This window comes from Cryptococcus depauperatus, chromosome 5 (assembly GCF_001720195.1).
Source record: "Cryptococcus depauperatus CBS 7841 chromosome 5, complete sequence".
NCBI lineage: Eukaryota > Fungi > Basidiomycota > Tremellomycetes > Tremellales > Cryptococcaceae > Cryptococcus > Cryptococcus depauperatus.
The window spans coordinates 253901-278731 of NC_089472.1; the positions used below are offsets into that span (position 1 = coordinate 253901).

General features: G+C 44.8%; 7 protein-coding genes across 7 annotated transcripts; 5 read left to right on the top strand and 2 right to left on the bottom strand.

Annotated features, from left to right (window-relative positions):
* Nucleotides 1–444: 444 nt before the first annotated feature.
* Nucleotides 445–4151, top strand: L203_104246 (uncharacterized protein; the record flags this gene model as incomplete). Its single annotated transcript, XM_066213633.1, has 14 exons — nucleotides 445–690; nucleotides 735–1025; nucleotides 1075–1238; nucleotides 1285–1643; nucleotides 1693–1744; nucleotides 1792–2139; nucleotides 2196–2550; nucleotides 2609–3003; nucleotides 3063–3189; nucleotides 3239–3262; nucleotides 3317–3336; nucleotides 3395–3467; nucleotides 3529–3646; nucleotides 3697–4151. 14 exons carry the CDS (start codon nucleotides 445–447, stop codon nucleotides 4149–4151), a joined length of 3027 nt encoding a protein of 1008 aa, XP_066069730.1.
* A 6748-nt stretch (nucleotides 4152–10899) lies between these two features.
* L203_104247 (uncharacterized protein) lies at nucleotides 10900–16299 on the bottom strand (the record flags this gene model as incomplete). Its single annotated transcript, XM_066213634.1, has 7 exons — nucleotides 10900–11064; nucleotides 11124–11797; nucleotides 11848–11970; nucleotides 12024–12186; nucleotides 12236–13737; nucleotides 13787–15033; nucleotides 15086–16299. The coding sequence occupies 7 exons, from the start codon at nucleotides 16297–16299 to the stop codon at nucleotides 10900–10902; spliced, it is 5088 nt and encodes a 1695-aa protein (XP_066069731.1).
* A 692-nt stretch (nucleotides 16300–16991) lies between these two features.
* L203_104248 (uncharacterized protein) lies at nucleotides 16992–18871 on the top strand (the record flags this gene model as incomplete). The annotated part of the gene is made up of 10 exons (XM_066213635.1): nucleotides 16992–17028; nucleotides 17083–17088; nucleotides 17171–17177; nucleotides 17221–17300; nucleotides 17352–17465; nucleotides 17522–17672; nucleotides 17720–17945; nucleotides 17996–18164; nucleotides 18224–18632; nucleotides 18685–18871. 10 exons carry the CDS (start codon nucleotides 16992–16994, stop codon nucleotides 18869–18871), a joined length of 1386 nt encoding a protein of 461 aa, XP_066069732.1.
* A 175-nt stretch (nucleotides 18872–19046) lies between these two features.
* On the bottom strand, nucleotides 19047–20657 carry L203_104249 (uncharacterized protein; the record flags this gene model as incomplete). The annotated part of the gene is made up of 8 exons (XM_066213636.1): nucleotides 19047–19148; nucleotides 19203–19763; nucleotides 19814–19921; nucleotides 19964–20041; nucleotides 20086–20151; nucleotides 20198–20394; nucleotides 20444–20580; nucleotides 20626–20657. The coding sequence occupies 8 exons, from the start codon at nucleotides 20655–20657 to the stop codon at nucleotides 19047–19049; spliced, it is 1281 nt and encodes a 426-aa protein (XP_066069733.1).
* A 170-nt stretch (nucleotides 20658–20827) lies between these two features.
* L203_104250 (uncharacterized protein) lies at nucleotides 20828–21386 on the top strand (the record flags this gene model as incomplete). The annotated part of the gene is made up of 4 exons (XM_066213637.1): nucleotides 20828–20882; nucleotides 20935–21111; nucleotides 21156–21230; nucleotides 21277–21386. 4 exons carry the CDS (start codon nucleotides 20828–20830, stop codon nucleotides 21384–21386), a joined length of 417 nt encoding a protein of 138 aa, XP_066069734.1.
* Nucleotides 21387–22260: 874 nt separating this feature from the next.
* L203_104251 (uncharacterized protein) lies at nucleotides 22261–22614 on the top strand (the record flags this gene model as incomplete). The annotated part of the gene is made up of 1 exon (XM_066213638.1): nucleotides 22261–22614. The coding sequence occupies one exon, from the start codon at nucleotides 22261–22263 to the stop codon at nucleotides 22612–22614; it is 354 nt and encodes a 117-aa protein (XP_066069735.1).
* A 722-nt stretch (nucleotides 22615–23336) lies between these two features.
* Nucleotides 23337–23822, top strand: L203_104252 (uncharacterized protein; the record flags this gene model as incomplete). Its single annotated transcript, XM_066213639.1, has 1 exon — nucleotides 23337–23822. One exon carries the CDS (start codon nucleotides 23337–23339, stop codon nucleotides 23820–23822), a length of 486 nt encoding a protein of 161 aa, XP_066069736.1.
* Between the last annotated feature and the right edge of the window lie 1009 nt (nucleotides 23823–24831).

Below are 24831 nucleotides of genomic sequence, written 5' to 3' on the forward strand. Positions count from 1 at the left end.
CTTATTTTAAACTATCTTTTATACTCTCAAGTAGAAGAATACAGATATGGGAATAGAATGTGTGTTGGTGAAGCTGGACAAGGACAAGAGGAAAGTTATCCAAAAGGTCCCAAATAAAGCAAGACTCAACTGTCGCAGCGATAATGCCAACAAAAGAAGAGTAACTACTTTGTTATCGAAAAGTTTGCTCAACATAATTCTGACGAACCTTTTAGTTGATTATCCAGGAAGCAGTCCTTTCATAGCTGGACCCGCCCTCTGCCAGCAAGAGCCAATCATCCTTTCACTGTGGCTCCTACTGAAACCTAGACAGAAAACACATGCAAGAGGACGATATCAATGCTGTATGATACAGACATTTCAACTCGTCGTGGTCAACAGAAACACTGAGAAGGACAAGGTGGTATGAGCAGAAGCACACAATGTTTATAAGACCATTAATTCATGCCGCCTCTTTTAACTCATCCGCCATGTCGCTCACTTTCAACCCATCACAATCTTTTGAAGAGATCTTTTGAAGCGCTAACGGTGAGACAAGATGGCGCTGCTACTTCAGCAACATCAGTTGGCCCGTCCAGCTCTACTGTTGGTGGTATTACTGCTTCGGATCTTATTCAAAAGGCAGAGGAACACTGGAATGTTTCTGCCAAATCCATCTTGGCCGCCTGGGCGCTCACTGCGATTGGATCAGTAAGGATGTCGGTTGTGCATTGGTGCTATGCTGACCCTTGCAGCTCCTTATCATCCTTGCATACTCGGCTGTCCGGCTGCGCTGGAAGCTGATATATCTCCCTCGCCTTAAGGTCCACAAATCGTCTCTGGCACCTGGAAAAAAATTGGAGGATGAAAAGGACAAAGCAGTGTTTAATGATTTAAAAGCAACTAAAGAAAAAGAATCTAAAGAGGAAAAGAAGAAATCTAAAGAGGAAAAGAAAAAGTTAGAAAAGGAAAAAGAGAAAAATGAACCGGAATATTATCCCATTGGAGACAATGATCCTGGGAGATGGTTAGCTAGAGCACCCAGAGTGGGTAACAACCAGTTTCCGAAAGGGACACCACTGATTGATATTGCAGTCAGAGATCGGTTATTTTGGGTGGCTCAAACCGACTTGGAGAGAGATATCAGTGGAAATTAAGTCGGTGATGCCCAAATGTTTGCATTTAAGGAAAATGAAGAACAAGGGTGAAGAGAGTAGTTCACACAATGCTCAAGTGAGCTTATTCGAGCAAGACAAAAAGTATGTCCTTGCTGTTGCCACTTTTAATGCTAACAAATGAATACAGGACACTCCATATGTTAGGTTTGGATGCTGTAATTTATCTTATCTTTCTTCGTACCCTCAAATATCTCTTTACAGTCATTTCCATTTTAGCTAGTTTCCTAGCCTATATAAATTACCTTCTCAACACTCGTACGTCTTATGGAGGAACAAGTGCAATCACGTCCAACAATCAAGACCAACTGCAATCTTCCGATACCAACAAGGGTGCATCGTCATCGACAATGCCAAATAAAGGAAACGCCAACAATACTTCAGTGATTAATAACCCACAGCTTTTGACAGCGGCCAATGTGACTAGTAACGGTCTCTTGATTCACATTTCTTTCGAATGGATTGTGACCATGTTAGTGATAGTTTTTGGTGAGTCAAGGTATATGGGATGTGCGGGTTTTGATTGAAGTATGTGTAGTACTTAAAGCGTCCGCACATCACCTTAAATTGGTCCAAGAATGGACATATAAGCAAGTTGTCTCTACTATCCAAACTTTCTCAAACTAACCTATATTAGGAATTACAACGAAGTCTCTTTCAAAACTGTCATGATAACTAATCTCGACATAAAACCCGATCGGAAAAAAAATATTCACACTGTTGCTGATGCCAAAGAATACATAAAGTCGCATGTTCTTGGTATTCAACGGGACAACACACAAGCCACGGTTTGGTTTGCTATTCACAATATGAATCCTCTACACGAAAAAATGGAAGACTTCAAAAACAAGTATCTCCAGTGGGCCATCAAGGCGGCCATCAAGGATGTGGCAATGGAAACAGACGACCATCCGGGTACAGGAGTATTCTATGATAGCTGTGCGAGCGCCATGTGCGGCAAGTCCGAATTAGTAAAAAACAGAATGTAAGACACGTATTTGAGGTGGCAAAAGCTTGCGATGAGCTGATTGATTGGCACAGACAAAAAGCCATCGATAAGAAAAAAGAGATTGAAGACTTACAAGAACAAATTCGTAATGATCAAATCGACGTTACATCCACAGTATTACGAGGTTCAGTCACTTCGGCATTTGTGACAGTGCCAACTGCCAGAGAAGCCAGAGAGATTATCAAAAATAGAAAAGAAAGATTGAAGGCAGCCGAATACCATGTCCAGAGAGCTCCTAGGTCGCACAATGTACTTTGGCGGAATCTTGAAAAGGATGCGAAGTCGAGACATTCTCACGCAATCATTGGCAAAGTTGCGCTGGTGATCATTTGTTTCATCAACACAATTCCGTTGATATTCATTACTGTGTTGGCCAATATGGGTACTGTAAGCTCATCATTATTCTTGATCAAAATTTATGTCTTACGGATAAAATGTGGTATAGACGATTAACCGCTGGCCGGCTTTAGCCAAGCTAGCAGAATCATCGTTATTTTGGAAAGCAGTGTTCACTGTCTTGGCTGGTGTTCTTCCAGCCACCATTTCCGCCATGTTTTCTTACCTTCTCCCATACATTATGCGCCGCCTGTCCCGCTGGTCAGGAGCCCTTACAAGAGGACAACTAGACAAGACTGTCATTCGACAGCTGTTTGTTTTCTTGCTAGTATCAAATTTTATCGTTTTTTCATTGTTGGGAGTTATTTACGAGACGTACTTGACAATTGCAGAAGATGTTGGTAAAGAGAGCTGGTCAACCATATATGCCAGTTTAGGTAACATGCCAGCAAAAATTACAAGGGCTTATATCTCAGAATCTTCGTACTGGTTGTCGTGGTATCCGTGCGTCACTTTTAATTAGCCATGGAATTAGAGAAAAACGCTGATTGACTTGTTTGCAGCATCCGTTCAATTGTGGCTTGTATTCAACTGTTACAGATACCAAGGCTTTTGCTGAAAGCGCCACGATTACTCTTGATGAAAACTCCTCATGACTTGGCTGAGATCGCCCAACCTGAACGTTTTGAGGTGAGTCGTTGCAATCCAAAGAGTTTATTTACTGAGAATCGTTGTTTAGTTTGCTATAGAATATTCACATGTAGTATGTGCTTTTCCATTAGAACGAAAAGAAAAGGAAGCTGACAATTATCAACAGTTATTTGCAATGGTGGTAGGGTGAGTCTGATGCGTAGTGGTTTATGACCACCAAGGAGGTCTAACTTGTCGTTTGCAGCTTGATGTATGCGCCTTTAGCCCCTCTTGTAGTAATTTGCGCATCCATATACTTTTGGACTGTCTTTATCATTGTGAGTCGTTTGATACAATAAAACATAGAACCGCTTTTGATGACCAAAATCCAAATCCTAGCATACAAATCAGCTCAAATATGTCTTTGATTCCAAAGAAACTGATGGTAAGAGTTGGAAGGTTATAATCAATCGAGTTTTGATTGCAACTGTTTTCATGCAGTTGTTGATGGTACTCAGTACGTTTTTTCTATCGTATTTGGATAAGCCTCATTAACATGGCAAAAAGCTGTTACCCTCAAAACTAAATCAGCGCCTATGGCCGTTGGTGCAGCCCTTCCTATCGGTATCATCTTTCTATTCAAAATGTACATGAAGCGACATTACCACCCAGATGGCGAGTTGTTTTCTAAATACATTGACAAATATGAATATGAAGAGAAAGTAATGCTTCCTAACTTTGCGCCCGAATATGAACACGAACTTTTGAAAGATGATTGGATGCCCAAATTCAAAGTAGCTAAGCAGAAGAAGTTTATGGGGAGAGCCTTTGAGAAATTTCCCGCATTAAAAACATTATTAGAAAAAAAGCAACTACCAACACCAATTAGAAGTAGAAGAAATAAGTGGGGTGACAAGAATAAAAGAGAAGGAAGAGAAAGAAAAAAAAGAAAAGAATCAAGAGAAAGAAGAGAAGGAAGAAAGAGAGAAGGAAGAAAAAGAGAAAGAAGAAACAGTGACTAGTAGGTTATGGCCTGTCTGGATAGGTTTGTGGATTAGAAGATAGATTATTTTACACTTTCCATTCTGATAATGTAATGTTGACATCAGTGCTGAATATGATTTCTGTCATCTCTTGATCACTTAATATGTTTGAAAACGGTATGAGGAATCAAGCCAATTGCAATCTTAAAAGTAAATTTATTATCTGTTTGTAGCGACAAATTGACGTTTATGAATGATTAGGACAGCTATTTTCTCAGTAAGACCACCACAAGATGCACATGCGTGAATCCAAAACAACAAGTTATTCCATATACAGCTGCACTTTATAAGATTGATATGGCATAAACCATAAACCTGGTTATAATACCATTTAGCCTAAGACTCATGTCTTTCTTTTTTTCCCACAAGTAGAAGCATATCCATAAAAGCAGCAATCATAAATCGAGACATGCCTTTCCTTATGTATAAAGCATGAGCCACAAGCAACTACCTTTACAAAATAATAGTAATAGCCCAACTCGGCCTACCATCTTGAACGTTGAGTATGTAATAACTACAAAAAGAACTACAGGAGTCTCTTGTATCCTTTCTCAGCCGACATAACTTGCTTTGTAAGCTGAGAGCGACTTGGGTTTCAGGACTTGGATGGATTCTCGGGTCTTAACTGAAGGCCTTGGGACGAGAGTAACCTGGTAAGATGTGTCTAACTAGATAGACTCAGACGGCTATCAAGACTCATTTCCTGGGAATGTATGAATGATGTGTCCTTCTTTATATCCTTGTTTCTGTGTCCGTCGGCCAGGTCTCAGTTGCACCAACTATACCATGTATGAGGCATACACTATATGCTGTGCCCTCCCGGCCTTTCTCTGGGAAGCTATGAACACGTCTGTCAGGAATGAGGTTGTTCTTGGGCTTGGTCTGGGAGTCCTTGGGACGAGTGGAGTATCTAGGAGTATCTATCTCAAATAGATGAAGACAGCTATCAAGATTCATTCCTTGGGGAACTATGAACCACAATCCCTTCCTTATATCTTGTTTGCTCTGCATCCTTCAGCCACGTTCTAGTTCAACCAACTATACCATTCCTCTGCATACACAGTATGCTGTGTTTTTATATCCTTTCCTTGTACATGGTCCTGACATTCTCCCCCTCCTAAGGCGACTTCGCAGAAGTCGTTTGAAGTATTGATTAAAGATGAGATTGAAGAAATGTCTGAAATGATGAAGAAGATAAATGGAATGACTTTCGATGAAGGTTACGTAAGAATGGAACGGGATTAAATCGTGTGTTGTAATTCCGGTGGCAGGGATTTCTTTTTCTTTTCTCTTTTATTTTATTTTCCTAGGAGTAATAGTCACTGTTCTACAATAACTCGCATGAAATGAATACTTAACCAGTTTCAAGTAATCTTCGCGATGCTCGCAGTGGTCGTCCATATTGTGAGGTAGGTCCAGTGACAGTGTTTTCTTTGGGTTGAGGCTTATCAATGGGTTCCAGTACCCAGCCTTTCCATCCTCTGGGAGCCTTTTGTCGATTTGATGGAATTGCCTTTCTACTTGCTTGGAAATCTCGTAGCAGTTCTTCCCAGCGGTCATCTTGCTGAGCTTGCTGGAGGGAGATCCATGAATTATCTGTCGGTGGTTTACCAAGCCACTTGATCAGGAATTCTTTGGTGTTCTCGGTGGATGATCTCTCATCGATCACTACCTCGATCTCGGGTAACCTAGGAGCAGTTATCACAGGAAGATTATCATTCTCTGATGGAACTGTACTCGCCGGGTTAGTTACGTTCGCTGGAACGTTTGCATTCGCAGAGGGATTTGCATTCGCAGAAGAGTGTGCATTCGCAGGAGTAGGTGCATTCGCAGAAGTGGGTGCATTCGCAGAAGTGGGTGCATTCGCAGAAGTAGGTGCATTCGCAGAAGTAGGTGCATTCGCAGAAGTGTTTCCGTTTCCTCTCTCGACGTAGCGACGGAGGGATGTTGCTGGAAGCACAGGGTGTATACGCATTTGTCGTGGAAGTTTAAGTCGGAATGCGTTTTCGTTGATCTGTTCGAGGATTTCGAAGGGACCTATCCAACGGTTTTCCAACTTCTTCGACGGACGAACCGTACGGAGATTCTTGGTACTTAGCAATACGAGATCACCCACCTTGAACGGCACGGGCGAGCGTTTCTTATCGTAGTGCTTCTTCCAAATCGTCTGTTGCTGACCAAGCTGTAACCGTAGGTATCGATGCAATTTCTTGATCTCTTGTGCTCGGTCGATTGCGGCTGGAGACTCACGATGAAGCCTTTGAGCGTCCAGGTCAAACAGGGACAGGGTTGGCTCGTAACCAGTCAAAGCTCTAAGAGGCGATATTCCGGTAGAAGCACTCACGTGGCTGTTATAGCATAGCTCGGCATGAGCCAGCAGAGAAGTCCAGTTGGACTGAGCAGTGTCCACGTAAAGTCTTAGGTATTGCTCCAACCACTGGTTGACGATCTCCGTTTGGCCATCCGTTTGGGGATGATACGCTGTTGACATTCGGTGATCGATACCTATGATTTGAGCTAACGTCTGCCAGAAGCTAGCGTCAAATTCCTTCCCTCGGTCGGTTGTCAAGGTCTCCGGAAGACCATATCGACAATAGACTACCCTAAAGAAAATGTCAGAGAACTCGGCGGAGGTGACTCGTGACGTTGTAGGGACGAATACGGCCATCTTCGTGAATCTGTCGACGATGACCAGGATAGAATCAAATCCCTGGGAAGGTGGCAACCCTGTAATGAAGTCAGCAGTAACATGCTGCCAGGGACGTTCTGGTACTGGAAGAGGTTTCAAGAACCCTACAGGTTTCTGCCTGGGAACCTTGGTTCTTTGACAGTCGGAACAAGAGTCCACATACCGGAACGCATCTTTCCTCATTTTCGGCCACCAATAGTGCCGTTGAAGCTTTGCCAGAGTACGCATTCTACCCGGGTGTCCTGAAGTCGTAGAGTCGTGACAATCTCGAAGGATGGTTATCCTGAGATCGGGAGGGACATATAAGCTACCTTGATATCGCAGCAATCCTTGCTCATCGATGGTAACTTCGGAGTGGCTCTCGCGAGCTTTGGCTTCTAGTTTTGGAAGTTCCGGATCGGAAAGGTATGCGCTGAGGATGTCATTGACCAACGTGGGGATTCTCGAAGTGGTTATCGCTAGTACTCTAACACGATTGATGTCTATCATAGCGCGTAGGTTCTGAGGGTTCAGCTCCGCAGATAATGAAGTAGATTTATGATCTGCGGGCTTATAGTCTGGGCGACGGGACAGAGCGTCTGGCTTAGCTGCTGACTTGCCGGGGCGATACTGAATGTGCAAGTTGAATTCGCCCATGAACTCTGCCCATCTAGCCTGCCGACGAGTAAGTTGCTTCGTCGTCATAAAGTGTTGAAGACTGTGATGGTCTGTCAACACTAACACAGGTTCCTTGGCTCCTTCCAAGTAGTGTCTCCAGACTTTGAAAGCCCAAAAGATAGCCAAAAATTCCTTATCGTGAACCGGATAGTTCAACTCTGCAGGGGATAATCGCCTAGAGGCGAAAGCGATGGGTCTGGTTGACCCAGCAGAGTCACGTTGGGAAATCACTGCGCCTATCGCATAGTCCGACGCATCGGTCTCGACGATAATTGGATCCTCTGGTTGAAAATGACGGAGGACTGGAGCGGAAGCAACGGAGTTTTTCAAAGAGTCGAAGGCGTCCTGCTGGGGTTCACCAAAGACATAGGGTTGGTCCTTCCTAGTTAAGCGAGTCAAAGGTTCTGCAGTGTGCGAGAAGTTACTGATAAATCTGCGATAGAAGTTAACGAATCCTAGGAAGACTCGAAGGTCGTGAAGGTTGGCTGGAGCGGGCCATTCTTGAATGGACTTGACTTTTGCAGGATCCATTTTCAACCCTGAGGGGGATATTTGATAGCCCAGATACTCTACTGAGGTGGTATGAAATTCGCATTTTTCCAGTTTGGCGAATAAATGATATTGACGAAGTCTCGATAGGACTAATCGAACATGCTGTCGATGAGATTCTTCGGATTCAGAGAAGATGAGGATATCATCTAGGTACGTTACTACAAAGTCGTCAGTTACGTCACGGAAGATATAGTTCATGAAATGTTGGAACGTAGCCGGAGCATTCGTGAGCCCGAATGGCATCACAAGATACTCGAATAGACCATAACGAGTCCGAAAGGCGGTTTTCCATTCTTCGCCTTCAGCTATTCGGACGTTATTATACGCATTCCTGAGGTCTATCTTGGTGAATACGCTTGCGGACTTGAGTTTGTCGATCAAGTCGGGGGCAAGCGGCAAGGGGTAACGGTTCTTCACTGTGATGCTATTTAGATTCCTGTAATCAACGCATAGACGGAGAGAGCCGTCTTTCTTCTTTACGAATAGAACAGGAGCGCCAGCGGGAGATTCAGAGTATCGGATGAAACCTTTATCCAACATCTCATCCAGGTATTTGCGAAGTGCTTCCTGCTCTGTAATAGAGAGGTTGTATATCGGGCCATACCCGGGGGCTTTACCTTCTAGAAGCGGTATCCGGTGGTCGAAGGAGCGATGCGGTGGTAAGGCTTCTGCTTCGCGTTCGTTGAATACATCAGCGAAGTCCAGATAATCCGGGGGAAGATCAACGGTGGTGGTGGTGATGTTAGCAGTCGTGACAGTAGGGCGGATTACCTGGTTGTTGTAGTCGAGGACAGGGTTATATTTGCGAAAGAATGGTGCACCTAAGAGAAGTGGGGCGACACCAAGGGGCATAACTTGGAATGTGGTTGAATAGGGAGCGAAACCTTCTCCTACCAACAAGGTCAGTGAAACTTCGTGGGTGATAGGTCCTTGCCTAGAGGCTGATCCATCTGCCAGGATTGGATGCTCTGGGACCTCCTTGGGTATCATTGCAACGTCAAGCTGCTTGGCGAAATCTCTATCAATTATGTTTTTGGTTGATCCGCTGTCCACTAACGCGCGGGCAGGCTGATCAGGTTTTTCGATTATTGACACTGGTACTACACAGAGGGGATCGTCATGGTTATTTACACTGGGGTGAGTTCTGACTATACTCGCGATGGGCTGAACCCGTTGTCCGATCGCGACGGATTGTTTTTTGGCTTTGGACTGTCAGTGAGTCTTGGTTTCTTTGGGCACTCGAAACGCTGGTGTCCTGCCTCTCCACAATAGAGGCACAGGTTGTTCTCCATGCGTCGTTCCTTTTCCTCTTGGTTTATATGTTTTGTCTGAGGCTGACGGTACCTATTATAGGATTTCGTCTCTACAATTTTGCTTGGTAGCTTCTGAGAGTAGTCGTTGGATTGTGTGAAAGCGGTAGGCATGTTTTTCTTCTCGGGACGTACTAAGAAAGACCTCTCGTCTGGTCTTTTAGCACGGGTCTCGGACTCGCGCTCGTAAAGCCGTTGGTCCAACCGAATGGCTAGATCGGCCAGGTCAGTAAGGTTGGAGGGTTCGTTCGGCAGAGCAGCCAAGGCATCCAGTACTCGAGGTTTCAAACCTTCCTTGAATGCTATGATGTCAGCGATTTCCCCCAATCCGGCTACTACCTGGTATTGCAGGAACTGGCTGTAGTATTCTGCGGCAGATTTGTTCTGTGTGAGCTTTTTCATCTGTTTAGCGGCTTCAAATCGACGATCCTGTCGTCCAAATATTATTTCTACTCCCCTCTCAAACAAAGGCAAGCTTTGGAACCATGCTGGTCGCGGGTGTGTACCGTACATGACGGCCCACCACTTTGCCGCTTTGCCACGGAAGAGTGAGCCAGCGAAAAGAATTTTCTCGCTGTCATGCACGAATATGCGGGTTTGCAGGTCCGTATACATACGTACCTGTGTCAAGAATGTTGGTACATTGTCTGCATGGCCTGTGAATTCTTCAGGCATGTTGATTTTTATGTTTTTATGAGACATAAGACTTGGCTCTTCTGGGGTTTCTGGGGATTGTGGGCGACTAGGATGGGTTAGGACGGACAATGGTGTCCGGTCATTTCGTTTCTCTCTGAGCTCAGCTCGGAGGGCTTCGATCTCGGCTCGTAAGAGCTCGACGGTGGTTTCGCCCACTTGGGCTGGAGGAGTTGAAGACATGTTGGTTTGTGTTTCAGATGGATGGGTGGTTTTCTCTAGTTGCTTTCGAGATGCTGATCGAGTTACAATTGTAGACTCTGGCATGAATTGTCTCGTCGCAAGGAATAGAAGGAATGAATCTTCTGTCAGGAATGAGGTTGTTCTTGGGCTTGGTCTGGGAGTCCTTGGGACGAGTGGAGTATCTAGGAGTATCTATCTCAAATAGATGAAGACAGCTATCAAGATTCATTCCTTGGGGAACTATGAACCACAATCCCTTCCTTATATCTTGTTTGCTCTGCATCCTTCAGCCACGTTCTAGTTCAACCAACTATACCATTCCTCTGCATACACAGTATGCTGTGTTCTTATATCCTTTCCTTGTACATGGTCCTGACAACGTCCTGTCACAATCCCATCAAAGAAATATGCTTTTGGCTCAAAATGGGAGCTGCATCTATTCAAACATGCCATCATATTGGTACTGTCAATCCCACTTTCATATCTTACTACATAATGGTTGGTAGTACAAGACTAAAAGAATATCTATATTGCAAAAAATTACTATAACCTCTTTGCTAATTCACTTATCGTACAATGGATTCTCGAAAATATTGTTTTCTATATGTGAGAATTCATTCCTACATCACCTGGACGTTCAAGATTACTCCCATTCGCCTGTCTGCATCAGCTGGGCAAACACGCCACCTTTTTTCAAAAGCTCATCATACGTTCCTTCTTCTTGAACTGTCCCTTCACCGAGGCATATGACTCTGTCACATCGCCGCATAGCATTTAGCGAGTGAGTGATAAATATCGTGGTTCGACTCTTCCGATAGTTGTTAGGAACTCTATGCGTGATAGCCACTAGTTGCCATCGATGCTCACCTCTTTGATGTCCAGAATAGTATCCAGTATAGCTTTTGCATTATCAGGATCCAAAGCGCTGGTACATTCATCCAAGATCAGGATCTTGCTCGCACGGCATATAGCTCTTGCAATTTGTAACCTCTGTGCTTGTCCACCTGATATTAAAGCAGCATTTTCTCCTAAACGGGTGTTGTACCCTTGAGGCAGAGTCATGATGAAGTCATGAATGTTGGCTGCTTTGGCAGCTCGGTAGATTTCTGTCAGAGGTAAATCTGAGATACCATAAGAGATGTTATCGGCTACAGTAGCGTCAAAAAGGTCGGCAGATTGAGAGACAACGGCGATGTGTTCACGGAGCCAAGCAACATCTGCATCAAGCAGATTTTGGTCACCAAGTAAGATCTCGCCATCAGAAGGAACATATAACTTTTGCAGTAAAGACGCAACCGTTGACTTGCCCGATCCTGATGGACCAACGATGGCAACGCATTCTCCTGGGTTGAGAGTAAAACTGATATCCTCCAAAACAGGTATACCCGGTCGCGATGGGTAGGAAAATTGTACGCGAGAAAAGGAAACCTTTCCATTGATAGGGTACCGAAAGATACCGCGGGATTCAGTGGTGGATTCATCGAGAAAGTAGATACGGTTGAAGTCGCGAGCAGCTACACAAGCTTTAGCAATGGTAGGAACTGCAGTTTGTGTCAGTATCTGAATATTAAAAAAGTGTCGCTACGCTCACCAAAGTCAAGCAAGCTGCTCCCAAAGGTCAGACTGAAAAGCACAAGGTTGTAGACTTGCAACATCTGCTCATAGTCCATCTTTCCTTGCAGGATGAACGTTGAGCCAGCAAAATTCATGAGAGCTAGCAATAATCAGCCATCGTCGTCTGCATTGTACCACACCAAAAGCATATACCTTGAGCAAACAGAGGCAATCCACCTGCCACACTACCCCCAATGGCGATAGCCCAAGCCGAGCGATCTCCAATTCTTTTTGCCATCTTGACATTCGTGACAAATCTCTTGTGAAATGCGCCATCAAGAGCCATTGCTCTGATACCTCGAATGTTGGCAACACTCTAAGTACTTCATTAGCGGTCATTTCAACCCACTCGGAATAAAACTTGCTTCATAGAAAGCCTTTCCAATTTCATCCCTCATACTTTTGTACTTGGTTTCAAATTTTTCGAGTAACCAAGAATTTAAAGCCATAAAACATCCAAACAAAGGGCCAAGGGCCAGCCCAATCAAGGTCAAACGCCATTGCACTATCATAGCCCATAGGATGCCAAAGCCAACCATGGTGGTCACAGTCACAGCTTTACCAATCACATTGCTTAAGATAGCCTTGGCATCATCAGCATCTTTGACCAAAATTTGAACGAGACGAGAGGGACAGTTGGGCGATAGATCAAAGAATGTTTTATCCTGCTTCATGAGTCTATGGAACGCCATATTCCGTACCAGATACGTCCATTGAGCAGAAAGATTGACAAGCGAGTATTCTCTTACGCAATTGGAAAAACCTTGAGTAGCACATAAAGCAAGAATGATGAGTCCGTACTTGGTCAGAGAAGATATATCAGCTCCGCCTGTTCCAACAATTGCCATCAGTTTGGCAAGAAAAAACGACCAAATAGGAGTCATGGCTCCCTGGCTTATAGAGCCCAAGCATCCAATAGCCAAGAGATGTTTAGAGGGAAGAGACGGAAAGTGCATTTTGATGAGTGAAAAGAGGCTCGGAATACGACTGGAAAGGTCTATGGGTCCTGTATATGCGCTTTTTTTATGATGCGCATTGTCGTATTGATATTTGAGCAAGGAACCTCTGGGATCATCGTCTGTTCTTTCAGACATGGTTCTCTGATGTCTTGGAGTGAACATACTTCTCCTTCCGAGCGAATTCTTTTCGGGATAAACACTCTGCAAAAGGACATCGCCAGTAGCCAGTTTTCTTTGCGATTCGTCTTTCCACTGTGTATTGATATCATGACTCGATCTTTCAAGTGAATCACGATCACCAATACTAGACTTTTTTCCAACTAGACTCAGCTGACTAACAGCACTGATTGAACCCAATTTAAAAAGTCTTTGCCTGCTGGATTTTTGTTGCAGCTGGTCAACTTCCCAGGAAAGAGGCTTTTCAGGCGTGGTGAGACTAATTTTGGAAGGTTGTTTTTGCAACTGAGTGAATTGCTTTCTCCGCGCATGTTCTTCAAGCACATTGCTATACAACAAGCCACTCTCGTCCATCGCCATGCCCATACAAGGTGTCGGAGGCCTAACGCCATTCTCTATACCAATATGAACGATTTCTTCAAACTCTGGTTCCATATTGAGGATTGCATCTAACCCTTTTTGCCATTGAGGTTGTATGTCTTTAACGGGTATAGGGTTTGCGTTTTGCTCTGTAGCCATACGGAAAAACAGACCGTCATGTTTTTTCTGCAAGTCGATACGAAAGCCTTGTTCAGCAACAATACCATTATCCATGACATAGACAAAGTCGTCTGATACTATCTGAGTGAGATCATGAGTGACGACAATGGTGGATTTGTGCTTTCTCCAGGCTTTGATGTTTTGATAGACGAGGACCCGGGAAGTAGCATCCAACGCTGATGTTGCCTCATCTGTTGCACATCAGTCCATTTCACCTTTCCATGTTCAAAGCATGCTCACCAAGGATGAGAACAGTGGGATGCCTTATTCTTGCTCTAGCAATCGCTATTTTCTGCCTCTGTCCACCACTCAAGCTGGATCCACCCGTTCCCAATTTTGTATCATATCCAAGGGGCAAACTCTGAACGAAATCGTGAATCATTGCCATCTTGCAAGCCTCTACAACTTCTGCCCGTGTAACATCTGCTGGAGTCCTCACATTCGTCTTGGGATCAACACCAGCTGGTGCGAGACCTATTGCAATGTTTTCATGTACTGACAAGTCGAATAGAATACAATCTTGATGAACCAGCGAAATTTTTTCTCGAATGTAAGCTGTCTCAATGTCAGAGAATGGCTGATCATCCATAGTAATTCCTCCGGCAACTGGGTCATAAAATCTCATTAAAAGCTGAGCAATGGTGGATTTCCCAGAACCAGAACCTCCTACAATGAATGTAGTTTCCCCTGCAGGAATAAACAGAGAGACGTTTTGAAGGACGAAGTTATTGGGTCTGGATGGATAAACAAAAGAGACATGGGTAAAGTTGAATTCACCATGGCATCGCTTCGGACCGTTAACCTCCACAATTAAGAATTGAGAATTATTTCTTCTCTTTTGAACTGTTGACCCGTTTGAAAAAGTCTTGGGAGGAAGAGTCCCACCAAACGGTTGCGCAGATTCATCTTGGATGATTGTTAATAGTGATGCCATTGAGGCCTTACCCTTCGTCAAGGCTGTAAGGTGAGGAATAATTTGCTGTAGATATGTTGCAGAAAACAACGCCGCCCAAAAACATGTCATGACAGCCCCAGAAGAAGTCCTGTCTTCTCTTACAATCTTGGCGCCATACCAAAATCCAAGGACAAAAGTTCCTAGAAGAAAGAAATCGGTAAAACCCGCAGAGAGACCCCATACAAGACCCTGTTTGATAACGGTGGCTTTGCTTCTCTCTGTCAGAGTCGCAAACCTCTGTTCCTCTATTTGTTGCGCATTATGGACCTTGACAGTGGCAATAGAGGCTGTTGAATGTTCCACTATTGTGGAAGCCTCAGCTAAAAATCGACGTTCCGCAGCCAAAAGAGAACCACTAGCTATTTGAGTAGATATTTGAATAGCAACAATAAGCGGAACAGTGGATAGAGTTGCAAACGCTAGCGAAGGGCATTTAACGACAGCAAGGATGAAGCATAGGAAGAAGGTGAAACCGTTTTGAACGACGTGACCAAACGCAGAAGAGGTGGCCAAGCGAACGTCATCAACTTCTCTATTGTTCTAAAGTCAGTTTAGAGTCTTGTAAAGATGCAGAAACGCTGCACCTATTGAATTTTGTCATCAAGCCTCCCGCTCCAATTGTGTCATACTCCTTTCCTTCCCCTTCCTCTTCTTCTCTCAGTCCCATGCCCATATCAAACCATTTCATACTCTTTGCTTGTACGCTGTTGTAAAATCTCATCCTTAACTTGTCGGCCACAAATTCGCCATATCTAGTCCACATCACGCCTTTGAAGTAGTTGAACACGCAAGCAAGGATACCAGCAACGACTAACTTGGTAGACGTCTTTCCCACGCCCTCTTTAAATGCTGCACGATCTGCTTGAGTAGCAAGCGACGCGAGCATAGGATATGCCGCGAATATGGCAAAGGCGTCTCCGATGACGATTGACATGTATGGCTGGATGAGAGCTGAAAGGACAGAGAAAATAATCGCTGGTAACAGAGTGCAGAAGAAATCTCTGGATTGGGTAAAGGCAAAAAGCCTGCGAAATCTGGGCTTGACCGGAAGAAAGACGAATGGTGCCGTACTTGGCGCTGTTGATGATGGCATTGGATGACAAGAATACTTTTCGTTAGTCGCAGTAGACACAAAGGCATTTTGGTAAGGATATAAAGCCTTTTTACATTCTGTTGACGATTGATTCTCTTCCAATTTGGACTTGATAGACATCGGTCTTTCTTTCTTGTTCTCCCAGACTCTGAAAGAGCCATTACATAATTTACTACCCGATAGTATCTCGCACTCCTCTTCGCTTCCACTGCTTTCTATCAAGCCATCAACTTTCTCCTCTTCGTCTAGATCAGATGAATTTTTCTGGATGAAAGAGTTCCTGTCGAGAAAGGGGAAGTCGCCGTCATGGCTCAAGCTAGGAGTAAAATTCGACTGGTGGAGCGTAACAGGTACTAGATTCAGCTCGACAGGCTGAGCAAGTCGACGATTGTATTGAAGGCTTGTTTGAGATGGCGAACGATGAGTAATCCTTCCAGAAGACCGAGGAGAATCAGTGTCGATAGCACACTGCAAAGCCCTTGAAGAGCTCAATCTGAGGAGGCCATCTCTTGGAGAGACATCTTCTGAAGGAGTTGGCGGTGATTGCGATCCCGGAGTAGGAGGCCTTTCAAGGGAATATCTTGGGTCCATGGCTGACTCCGGGGCAATGCTTGAAGATGATGTATGGTATTTGAGAAAGTGGTGAGTAGAAACTGCCGATACAGAGGGCGAGATGAAGCTGCCATGACTGTTGTGATACTCCATCGTAGACTCGAGATACTGCGATTTCGACTTGTATTCAATCGTATTGCCTGCTCAACAACCGTCAAACCTCGTCGAATTGAGTTATATAGAATTGCCAGACACTGATACATTCTGATTGCGATCAACAATTGACGAAAACAACAGCCAAAAATGAGCTGATTGATGTTAATTACCTAGAACAAAAGACAGATATACCTTTCTAGCCCTAAAGACTTGCATGACCCGCAGGAACGATACTTGTCGTAGGTGACAGCCACAACTAGAAAGAACTTTAGTCTTTACCCGCTTGTCATCTTGTCTCCTTCCTAGTCACCACTCTCTCTGCTATCTTCGCCATCTCCATAGCCGCTTCCAACATGATTTTCGCTCTGTTCATTGTTCTTAGTTTTCCAATTATTATTTTTCTAATATTTTCTTTGTTTTGAAAAAGAAAAAAGAAAAAACTTAAATAGACAGGGATTAAACAATAAAAGTTACTTTCAGGCACAATCATACGCGTTGAGAGTGGACATTGCTGCAATCTCCGTTGAGATACGGGAAACCGGACCGTTCACGCGGTATCAAAATTCGGGCCATCACCGGGCCGGTGTAGAGCTCTTTGGTAGGCAAGTAATATTGATATATAAAGTCAGAAATAAAATAAAAAGGATTATTCAAATGTGTTTTTTTGCTTTCAAAGAGCATTACTTGTCATGTCTAAGCTTAAGATTACAAAATTTTCCGTCCATGGTGAGCCTGCATGTCAATCTGGTGCCCTTCAACTGGCACTGACATTCCTTCTAGATATCCGTTTTCCGACTGTAAGCTTGTTGCAGATGAGCTGAATCTGGGTTGACGTGGGATAAACGGAATGTCACGGGAGATGGCACAGACGCCATGTGAGTCTACACTGACTAGATGCTCTAATCTGATATGATGTAGGAATAAAGAATGCGACTATTCTGCGGCTTACATTGTTCTCGAGACCAACTCTGAGCTCAAGGGCCAGGGTATGACCTTCAGTACGTAGCATAGTTTGCATAACAAATGTATATATTGCTCATGACATGCAGCTATCGGGCGCGGAAATGAAATTGTTTGCTTTGCCATAGAGCAAGTAGCTAAACGTGTTGTCGGTTTAGATTTGCAACCCATCCTTGCCGACATGGGTAAATTCTGGGATTTCCGTAATATCTGTCTTTTTTTCGTGGTTGCGATAGCGTTGATTGAATGTGGCTCATAGTCGTTGCGGATCCTCAGCATCGTTGGCTTGGGCCCGAGAAGGGTGTTATCCACCTGGCTACAGCAGCCATTTCAAATGCCGTTTGGGATCTTTACGCCAAACATGAGAAGAAGCCTTTGTGGAAACTCATTGTCGATTTTACACCCGAGGAGTGAGCTTGTTTTCAGATTAAAGCGTCACATTATTGACTCTAAATAGATTTGTCAAGGCAACTTCTTTCCGGTATATCACGGACGCACTTACCCCGGCTGAGGCTTTGGAAATTCTCAAAGCCAAAGAACTTGGAAAGGCACAGAGAGAGGCAGAAGTCAAGAAGCGAGGTTATCCAGCTTACACCACCAGTGTCGGCTGGCTTGGGTATTCGGATGAAAAGGTCGAGAGGTTGACCAAAGAGAGCTTGAATCAAGGTTTCAATCACTTCAAGGTTAGCCTCATTTTTTTGAGATAATGTCAAATCTGACAGCATGAACGTAGCTAAAGGTTGGCGCTGACCCAGAGGATGACCTTCGTCGAGGTCGATTGATCCGATCCATTATTGATGACCCTGCCAACATACCCAAAGACCGCAAGCCCATTGACCCCGCTTCTATAGCTGGTAAGAACGCTGGTCCTACTGGTTGTGTCTTGATGGTTGATGCCAATCGTGAGTACATCCTTGTAATCAACCATACACCATAGATTGGCACTTACAAGAGCAAACAGAGGTTTGGGATGTCCCTCAGGCAATTGAATATATGAAAATACTCGAGCCTCTCAAACCATGGTTCATTGAAGAGCCAACAGCACCTGATGATGCCGTGGGCCACGCTGCCATTCGCAAAGCCCTCAAGCCCATCAACATTGGTGTTGCTACAGGCGAACACGCTCATAACCGTATGACGTTCAAGCAACTCTTACAACTCGACGCAATCGACGTTTGTCAGATTGATTCTTGTAGATTGGGAGGCGTCAATGAAATCCTCTCCGTCTTGCTTATGTCGGCCAAATACGGTGTGCCAGTCTGTCCACATGCTGGAGGTGTAGGTTTGTGCGAATATGTCATTCACTTGTCATTGATTGACTACATCTGTGTGTCTGGCAACATGGAGAGAAATGTTCTTGAGTTTGTGGAGTAAGTCTAGTATTGATGTTTTGTATTTAAACACGAGGGCTGATAAGACCAGCCACCTTCATGAGCATTTTCTTTATCCCGTTTCCATCAATTCTGAAGGTCGATACAATGTGCCCACAAATTCAAAGGGCGGCTATTCAATCGAAATGTACGAACAGAGCATGAGAGATTATGCTTTCCCTGGTGGGGCTTACTGGGAAGCAGCTGCTAGAAGCAAAGCCCCCAATGTGGCACATTAATTCATCTTATGGAATCAATTAATGTAAATCATTTTGGGTTGGAGAGAAATTAGAAAACATAATATGTGCCTACATGTAATCATCATCGACAATCAAGACTAGAGAACAAGCCTCCATACAAATGACCATCTGTCTCCGACCAAAACCTGCCGATACATCTGAAGCAGTATCTAACCTATTGATCGAGCTGGCCAGAAAATATCAGCTCGATAGCAGCTTCTACATTCCCTCCTGTTGCTCTGAGCGCTCTGATATTTTTCTGAGCATCCCATAATCCCTGCCAACTTATCAGCATCTGTCTATGTGCAAAAGGATAAAGACTAAAATTTACCATGCCATTTAATTGCCCGAGTTGAGTAGCATAAATCTCCTCTGGCGGTCGCTCGTCCCTAGGGGCGGGGGCTGTGCCCCACGGCGACTGACCGCCACCAAGACCACCACCAAGACCACCACCGAAAAGCATGGCTGGGTCGAACCCACCAAACGGATTGCCGCCCGCTTCCACATTTGCACCTTCTGTAGGATTAGAACCTGCTGCTGCACCGAGCCCAAGAAGAGTGGCCAAGCCTGAAGGGAATTGGCCTTGCCCAGTACCAAGGCTTCCTGCATCTGGACCGCCTAGAAGTGCAGCAAGACCAGGTGGGAGCCCCCCCGTGTTGGTGCCCGGTTGAGCGTTTTCGGTAGATCGTTCACCAGTTGATGGTGTGCCCCCGTTATTATTGTTGGTGGCGGCGCCAGCACTAGGCGCAAATAGATTCGGATAAGGGTCCGTTGGTGGATTGGAGCTGTCAGTACTCGCGTTATTATCTCCGGCTGCACGACCAAACGGATTGAATCCCCCCATTCCTCCAAGGCCACCCTGGCCGCCCATTGCAGACTGCATCTGCATCATCTACACACACTATCAGTTTGAGATGAGAGAAAAAAAACAAAAAGTCATACAGATCGAAGAGTTGCGGGGTTGGACATCATGGATCGGAAGAAAGGCGACTGCATCATTTGCCGGATTTGTGGACCCATTGAAGCGAGTTGAGGGTTGGAAGCAATAATCTTTACTCATTTAGCATGAGCTATCGAACTCTATCCGCTCACCTGGTCTACAACCTCGGGACGCGACATCATATCAGCCATGCTCTGAAGAAATTCGGGACTGTTCATCATATTCGTCATCTACGACTCTGATCAGCGATGTTGGAATGTATTCTGTAGCTTACAGCGTTGGGATCATTCAAATTGTTGATTCCTTGCAGACCAGCAAAAGGGTTAAAACCGGCAAGCCCCTAAAATGAGATAAGTATCTATCCCATCTTGAGCAGAACACCATACATGGTGAATATTCTCAACATTGTCGATCGGATTCCCACTGACATTCAACCCAGTACCCATTTGCGGCAACCTTTGCGTCTGATTTGGTTGAGCGCCTGAATTTGATACATTCTTGGCGGCGCCCTTGACCATATGAATCGTATGGCCGTTTTGAATCTTGTAGCTAGCAATCGCTTCCTCATCTTTCAAGACCTTGCCTAATGTTGATGAGCAAATCATTTCCCAGCCATCACCAAGGCGGCATACCGGAATAAATAAGTCTCTGCCTGTCTTTTTCAACGTCACATTGCGAAGCAATCAATTCCTTCAATTCCAACACACTCCTGCTAGGATCGACCGAGATGGACAGTTTGAGATCTTGAGGACCTTTGACAGTACTACCGCTACCAATCAGCATATTCCATGGCCGGCCATCCAAAAACACTCACATTTTGATCTCTTCTGTGGTTTCCGAAGACATTGTAAGAGTTGCAAAAAGATAAAAGTCAACGTAAATCTATTAAACATAAAAGAAATGACGAGTAAGGACGGAAGCATTTAACCACATGATAAAAACGTGATTTGGCGGCGATCGCCGCCAAACCTTGCTATCACAGATTACATTTCCCATTCTTTCTCAACTTGATCTCAATGACTATTCATGCTCTTTGGATTATTAGCAAAGCTGGAGGACTAGTGTTTTCACGTTCATATACTGGCAAGTCTACTGTATGATCTGCCGTTGCTGATTTCTGCAGATACACTACCACCCTTACCAGTAAACACAATCCTTACTTTGGCGGGAATCCTCCACGGTATCCACGCCATCACAGCGAAGCTAACACCTGGTATATCGCGTAATGGTGTCCCAGCAAGTGGAATAGAATCTTTTGAAGCCGAGGGCTGGGCCGGAAGGGTGTTTCTGACTCCTACTGGTATGTTTATGTGACATCGCAGCGTATTTGACAGGCGTCCACAGGGACAAAGTTTGTCTTGTTGCATAGCTTACCTCAATCTGGCCTAGACGATCTATTACGTGGGATATACGAAATTTGTGAGCCACTATTTGTCCAGAGAACCACTGCTGATCAAACCACAAGACGCTGATACAGTGATGAAAAATCCATTTCACACGTTGGAGATGCCAATTAACAGCAGTCTGTTTGACGCAAAGCTGGGAGCTTTCATCTCCCAGGTGAACTATCTGTGATGATGTGTCAACGGGTGGGCAGATCTGTACCCCTACAAAAGCACCCAAATGAGCACTGCGCCATATACCATGTCACCCGCTTGGTTGCAAACATGACAGTACAGCGGTAGCTGCATACAATTGGACATCAAGTCGTGATAGCAATATCTCTATGCATGACATGTGAGGTTTTGCGGTCGGAATCTAATAGATCTTGCATATTTTTCTCGCAGCTCTGGCATTCCCGAGCAAACCGTTTAATCCAACCCAAAGCAAGCTCGTTGCGCATCCCACCATGTCTATTCACAGCTGTTTGTTGCTCACACAGCTGGCCGGTTATCACACCCATCCATAAATCCTCGCCATGCTATCAACAGCACCACCTGCGATCATTCCAACGGCCACCCTCAAAGCCTACTGCCATTCTCCGTTGCTCAGCAGCATTCATTTCCTACAATCACCAAACCACCCATCTCAAGGATGTCAGCTATGTCACCTCACCTCTCTTGAATCAAGTCGCCACCACCATACCACGCCATTCAAACGCAAACAGACACTACTTGACCTCGACCCTTTCCATCACTTTACCTACTCTAGCAAATCTCGACGGTGCGGCTGCCAAAATCTAGCCATTCGTATGTCTAGCCACAAAAGACTCAATCCCATGACGTTCTGAATTGTAAGCCCGTCATGGCGCTCATTCAACATCGAAGCAAAGGATCAAAGTACTGAATGGAAGCCACCGACTTCTCGCCTTCTTTGCACTTCTCTCTACGGTCAATCATGTTCCCTATATATCGCAAAGTTCTATCGAGGCTTGCATGGTTGCCACCCAACTGATCTAGTATATATAAATCACTGACCGCTTTTCCAAATCGTAATTTCATCTCGCAGAATGGATTCGGGCAGCCATCCCTCTGACCAACAGAGCAACGGACAATCTTGCAAGGGTAATTCCTCACTCGTAGGCAAACTTGACTTTGACCGCACTTGTTTTGGAACTGGAAAGCCATACACTGTACAAAGTAAAGTGGAGTGGACTATGAATGGCGATGATTTTTCTGTCAAGCAGACGTGGAAAGACCCGGAAAACAATACAAACTGGTCAGAAGTGGAGTTGATGAACACGGCGGACTTTACACAAAAAGGAGAAACGGAAGGTGATATAAGCAAAGCGGTGAAGCATTGGCTTAACGAGCAAAACGACGAAAGACGAAAGAATCGTAAAATTCCAGAAGCATATCGCTAAGAGCTCCGTGATGAGCTCAACAAACTCTAGGTCGTAGCTGGATTCGGAAATCTCTGCATTGCCAGAATAAGGATGAGCGATGGAATTGTGTTTAAGATAGGTCAACGTAGAATAGTTATGACTGATGAATCCCACGTCACAAGAATTTGTTTCACTAATGTTTACTCGACAGTTTTTACTATAATTCTACTCTTTATACATGCAATCTATACAACAACCAAGCATCGACATGCATCATCGTTGTTCAGCCTGGCGACAGATGTGCTGTCGCGGTGCTATTCAACGCTGCCAAGCATAACTGACTCAACCAACCATGGACATGATCCAATGCTTTGGTGGTAGAGCCGACAGGAATGAAAAAGATATTGAATGACGCTGTTTATACCCTGTTGATACTTTTTAAACCACTCTCGAGCAGCAACACTGCCACGCCCAGTCTACCATCCCATAGCATGCCACAGGGTATACAGCGCTTTGCATCATCCAAACTATTTCCAAAGCCGTCCGCGCTGTCCTATCCAGAAACGAACTCCGACACGCCTTCCAGACGGAGAACGAATAGAGACGAGTATCGCTGACGGACTGGACTTTTTCTTTTATGGGTTATTTTTCAAACTCCACTCGACACCGACAAGGTACCATGAATCGCAGAAACGAAAACCTTTATCAGTTGGCAGTCGGCGACGATACGCCCACCTACCTACATTGTTGCACTTTTAAAAATGGACCATCCGGAACGTTCACCTGCCGAGCAAGAACACATCGGGGATGGAGGAAGTTTCAATTACGCTGGTGAAAAGGGCTCAGGACATGTTACTTACATCTGCAAGTCTCCGGGGACCGAGCAAGTTTTCATCTTAAGCCATGTCAGGACCGAGCCAGTACCAAGTTTCTTAAACGCAAATGTCAAAGGTCTCCAAAACCATTCAAATCTTGGTGCGCAGACTGTCTATGATATACTGAACGATCAAGAGCCACAAAACGTCGGATTATCCTGGGATTGGAAGTCGAAGCTATCTCAAACGGATGGAAGCGACGAAGAAAAGCAGAGCGTGGATACGCAAACCATTTTTAGAAGAGCTGGCAATAGTGACAGGTTTATGTGCACGACTTTGGGAGACGATATATACGACGAACGGCTCATGACGGGAAGCGAAATTGTAGAGGAATTTGGTCTCAATGCTCTACCGAGCGGAGACGAAAAATAATCCGACATGCTTCAACGCTTTAGATTCCCTCAGAGTGCAGTTCCAACGTCGACGGCTGGTGCTAGGACAACACAAGAGTAGTCCTCGGCGTCGTCGTCCAGACCTCCCTTGTAAGGACGTTTGGATCTGTCCGCATGAGGTGTTATAGAGTATCGTAGCTGCCGAAAGGTCTGGCAGATAGTTGTCGCTCTGGCAAAGCAGTGATGTATAGTGTGAAGCAATAACGTATGGAAATTGAAAGAGCTGCAGTTGTACAGGACCGACAGCCTGGCTCGATGTATTCTCCGTCCCATCTCATGTTTTTTTGTAGTAGTGTCGAGGGATTGTGGCTGGATGTCATACACTGGCGCAGATGGCCAGGGTTGGTTTGAGATTAAAGCGGAAAACATACCATGTGTGTGTCAGAAACACAGCAAGCAAGGATGGTGGAGGTTGTGTGTTGGGTTGGATACACTGGACAGGAGAAGATGTATATAAGGATAGACAACGCAGAGACACAACCCCAGAGAATGAATCTAGCTTTCTGTCTCTATATATCATATCCTAACTACTAAGTAGTATCTCGTCCCAAGGGCATAACCACTGTAACCACCCGAGTGACCCAGTCCTGACAGTGTGTCATGAATATTAGGAATGATTAAGATGCACGCTCTGTAGGAAAAGGTCACAACAATGCAATCTACGTTGCATTATTATTTATTGGCTATATTCCACGCAATCATTCCAACGTTCTGACAATGTGGTGTCCACCATCCACAGAATGGACATGGTATCCCTTCATGGGTCGATGGGCCGTTTTTGACAAGTATCGATAACACTTGAATGGCTGAGGCTGTCATTCCTACTGAGAGCTTGGAAGGGATGGGATCAGGATGTGGGCTCAGGGGTTCAACTACTTGCCAACAAAAACGGGTAAAAACCAGCAGACTAGGATTGGCAGCTACGCTCGAGACGTCGTAACGTCGCTCAAATGTAAAACCCATGGCGAACAGATCTTTTCCGTATATAG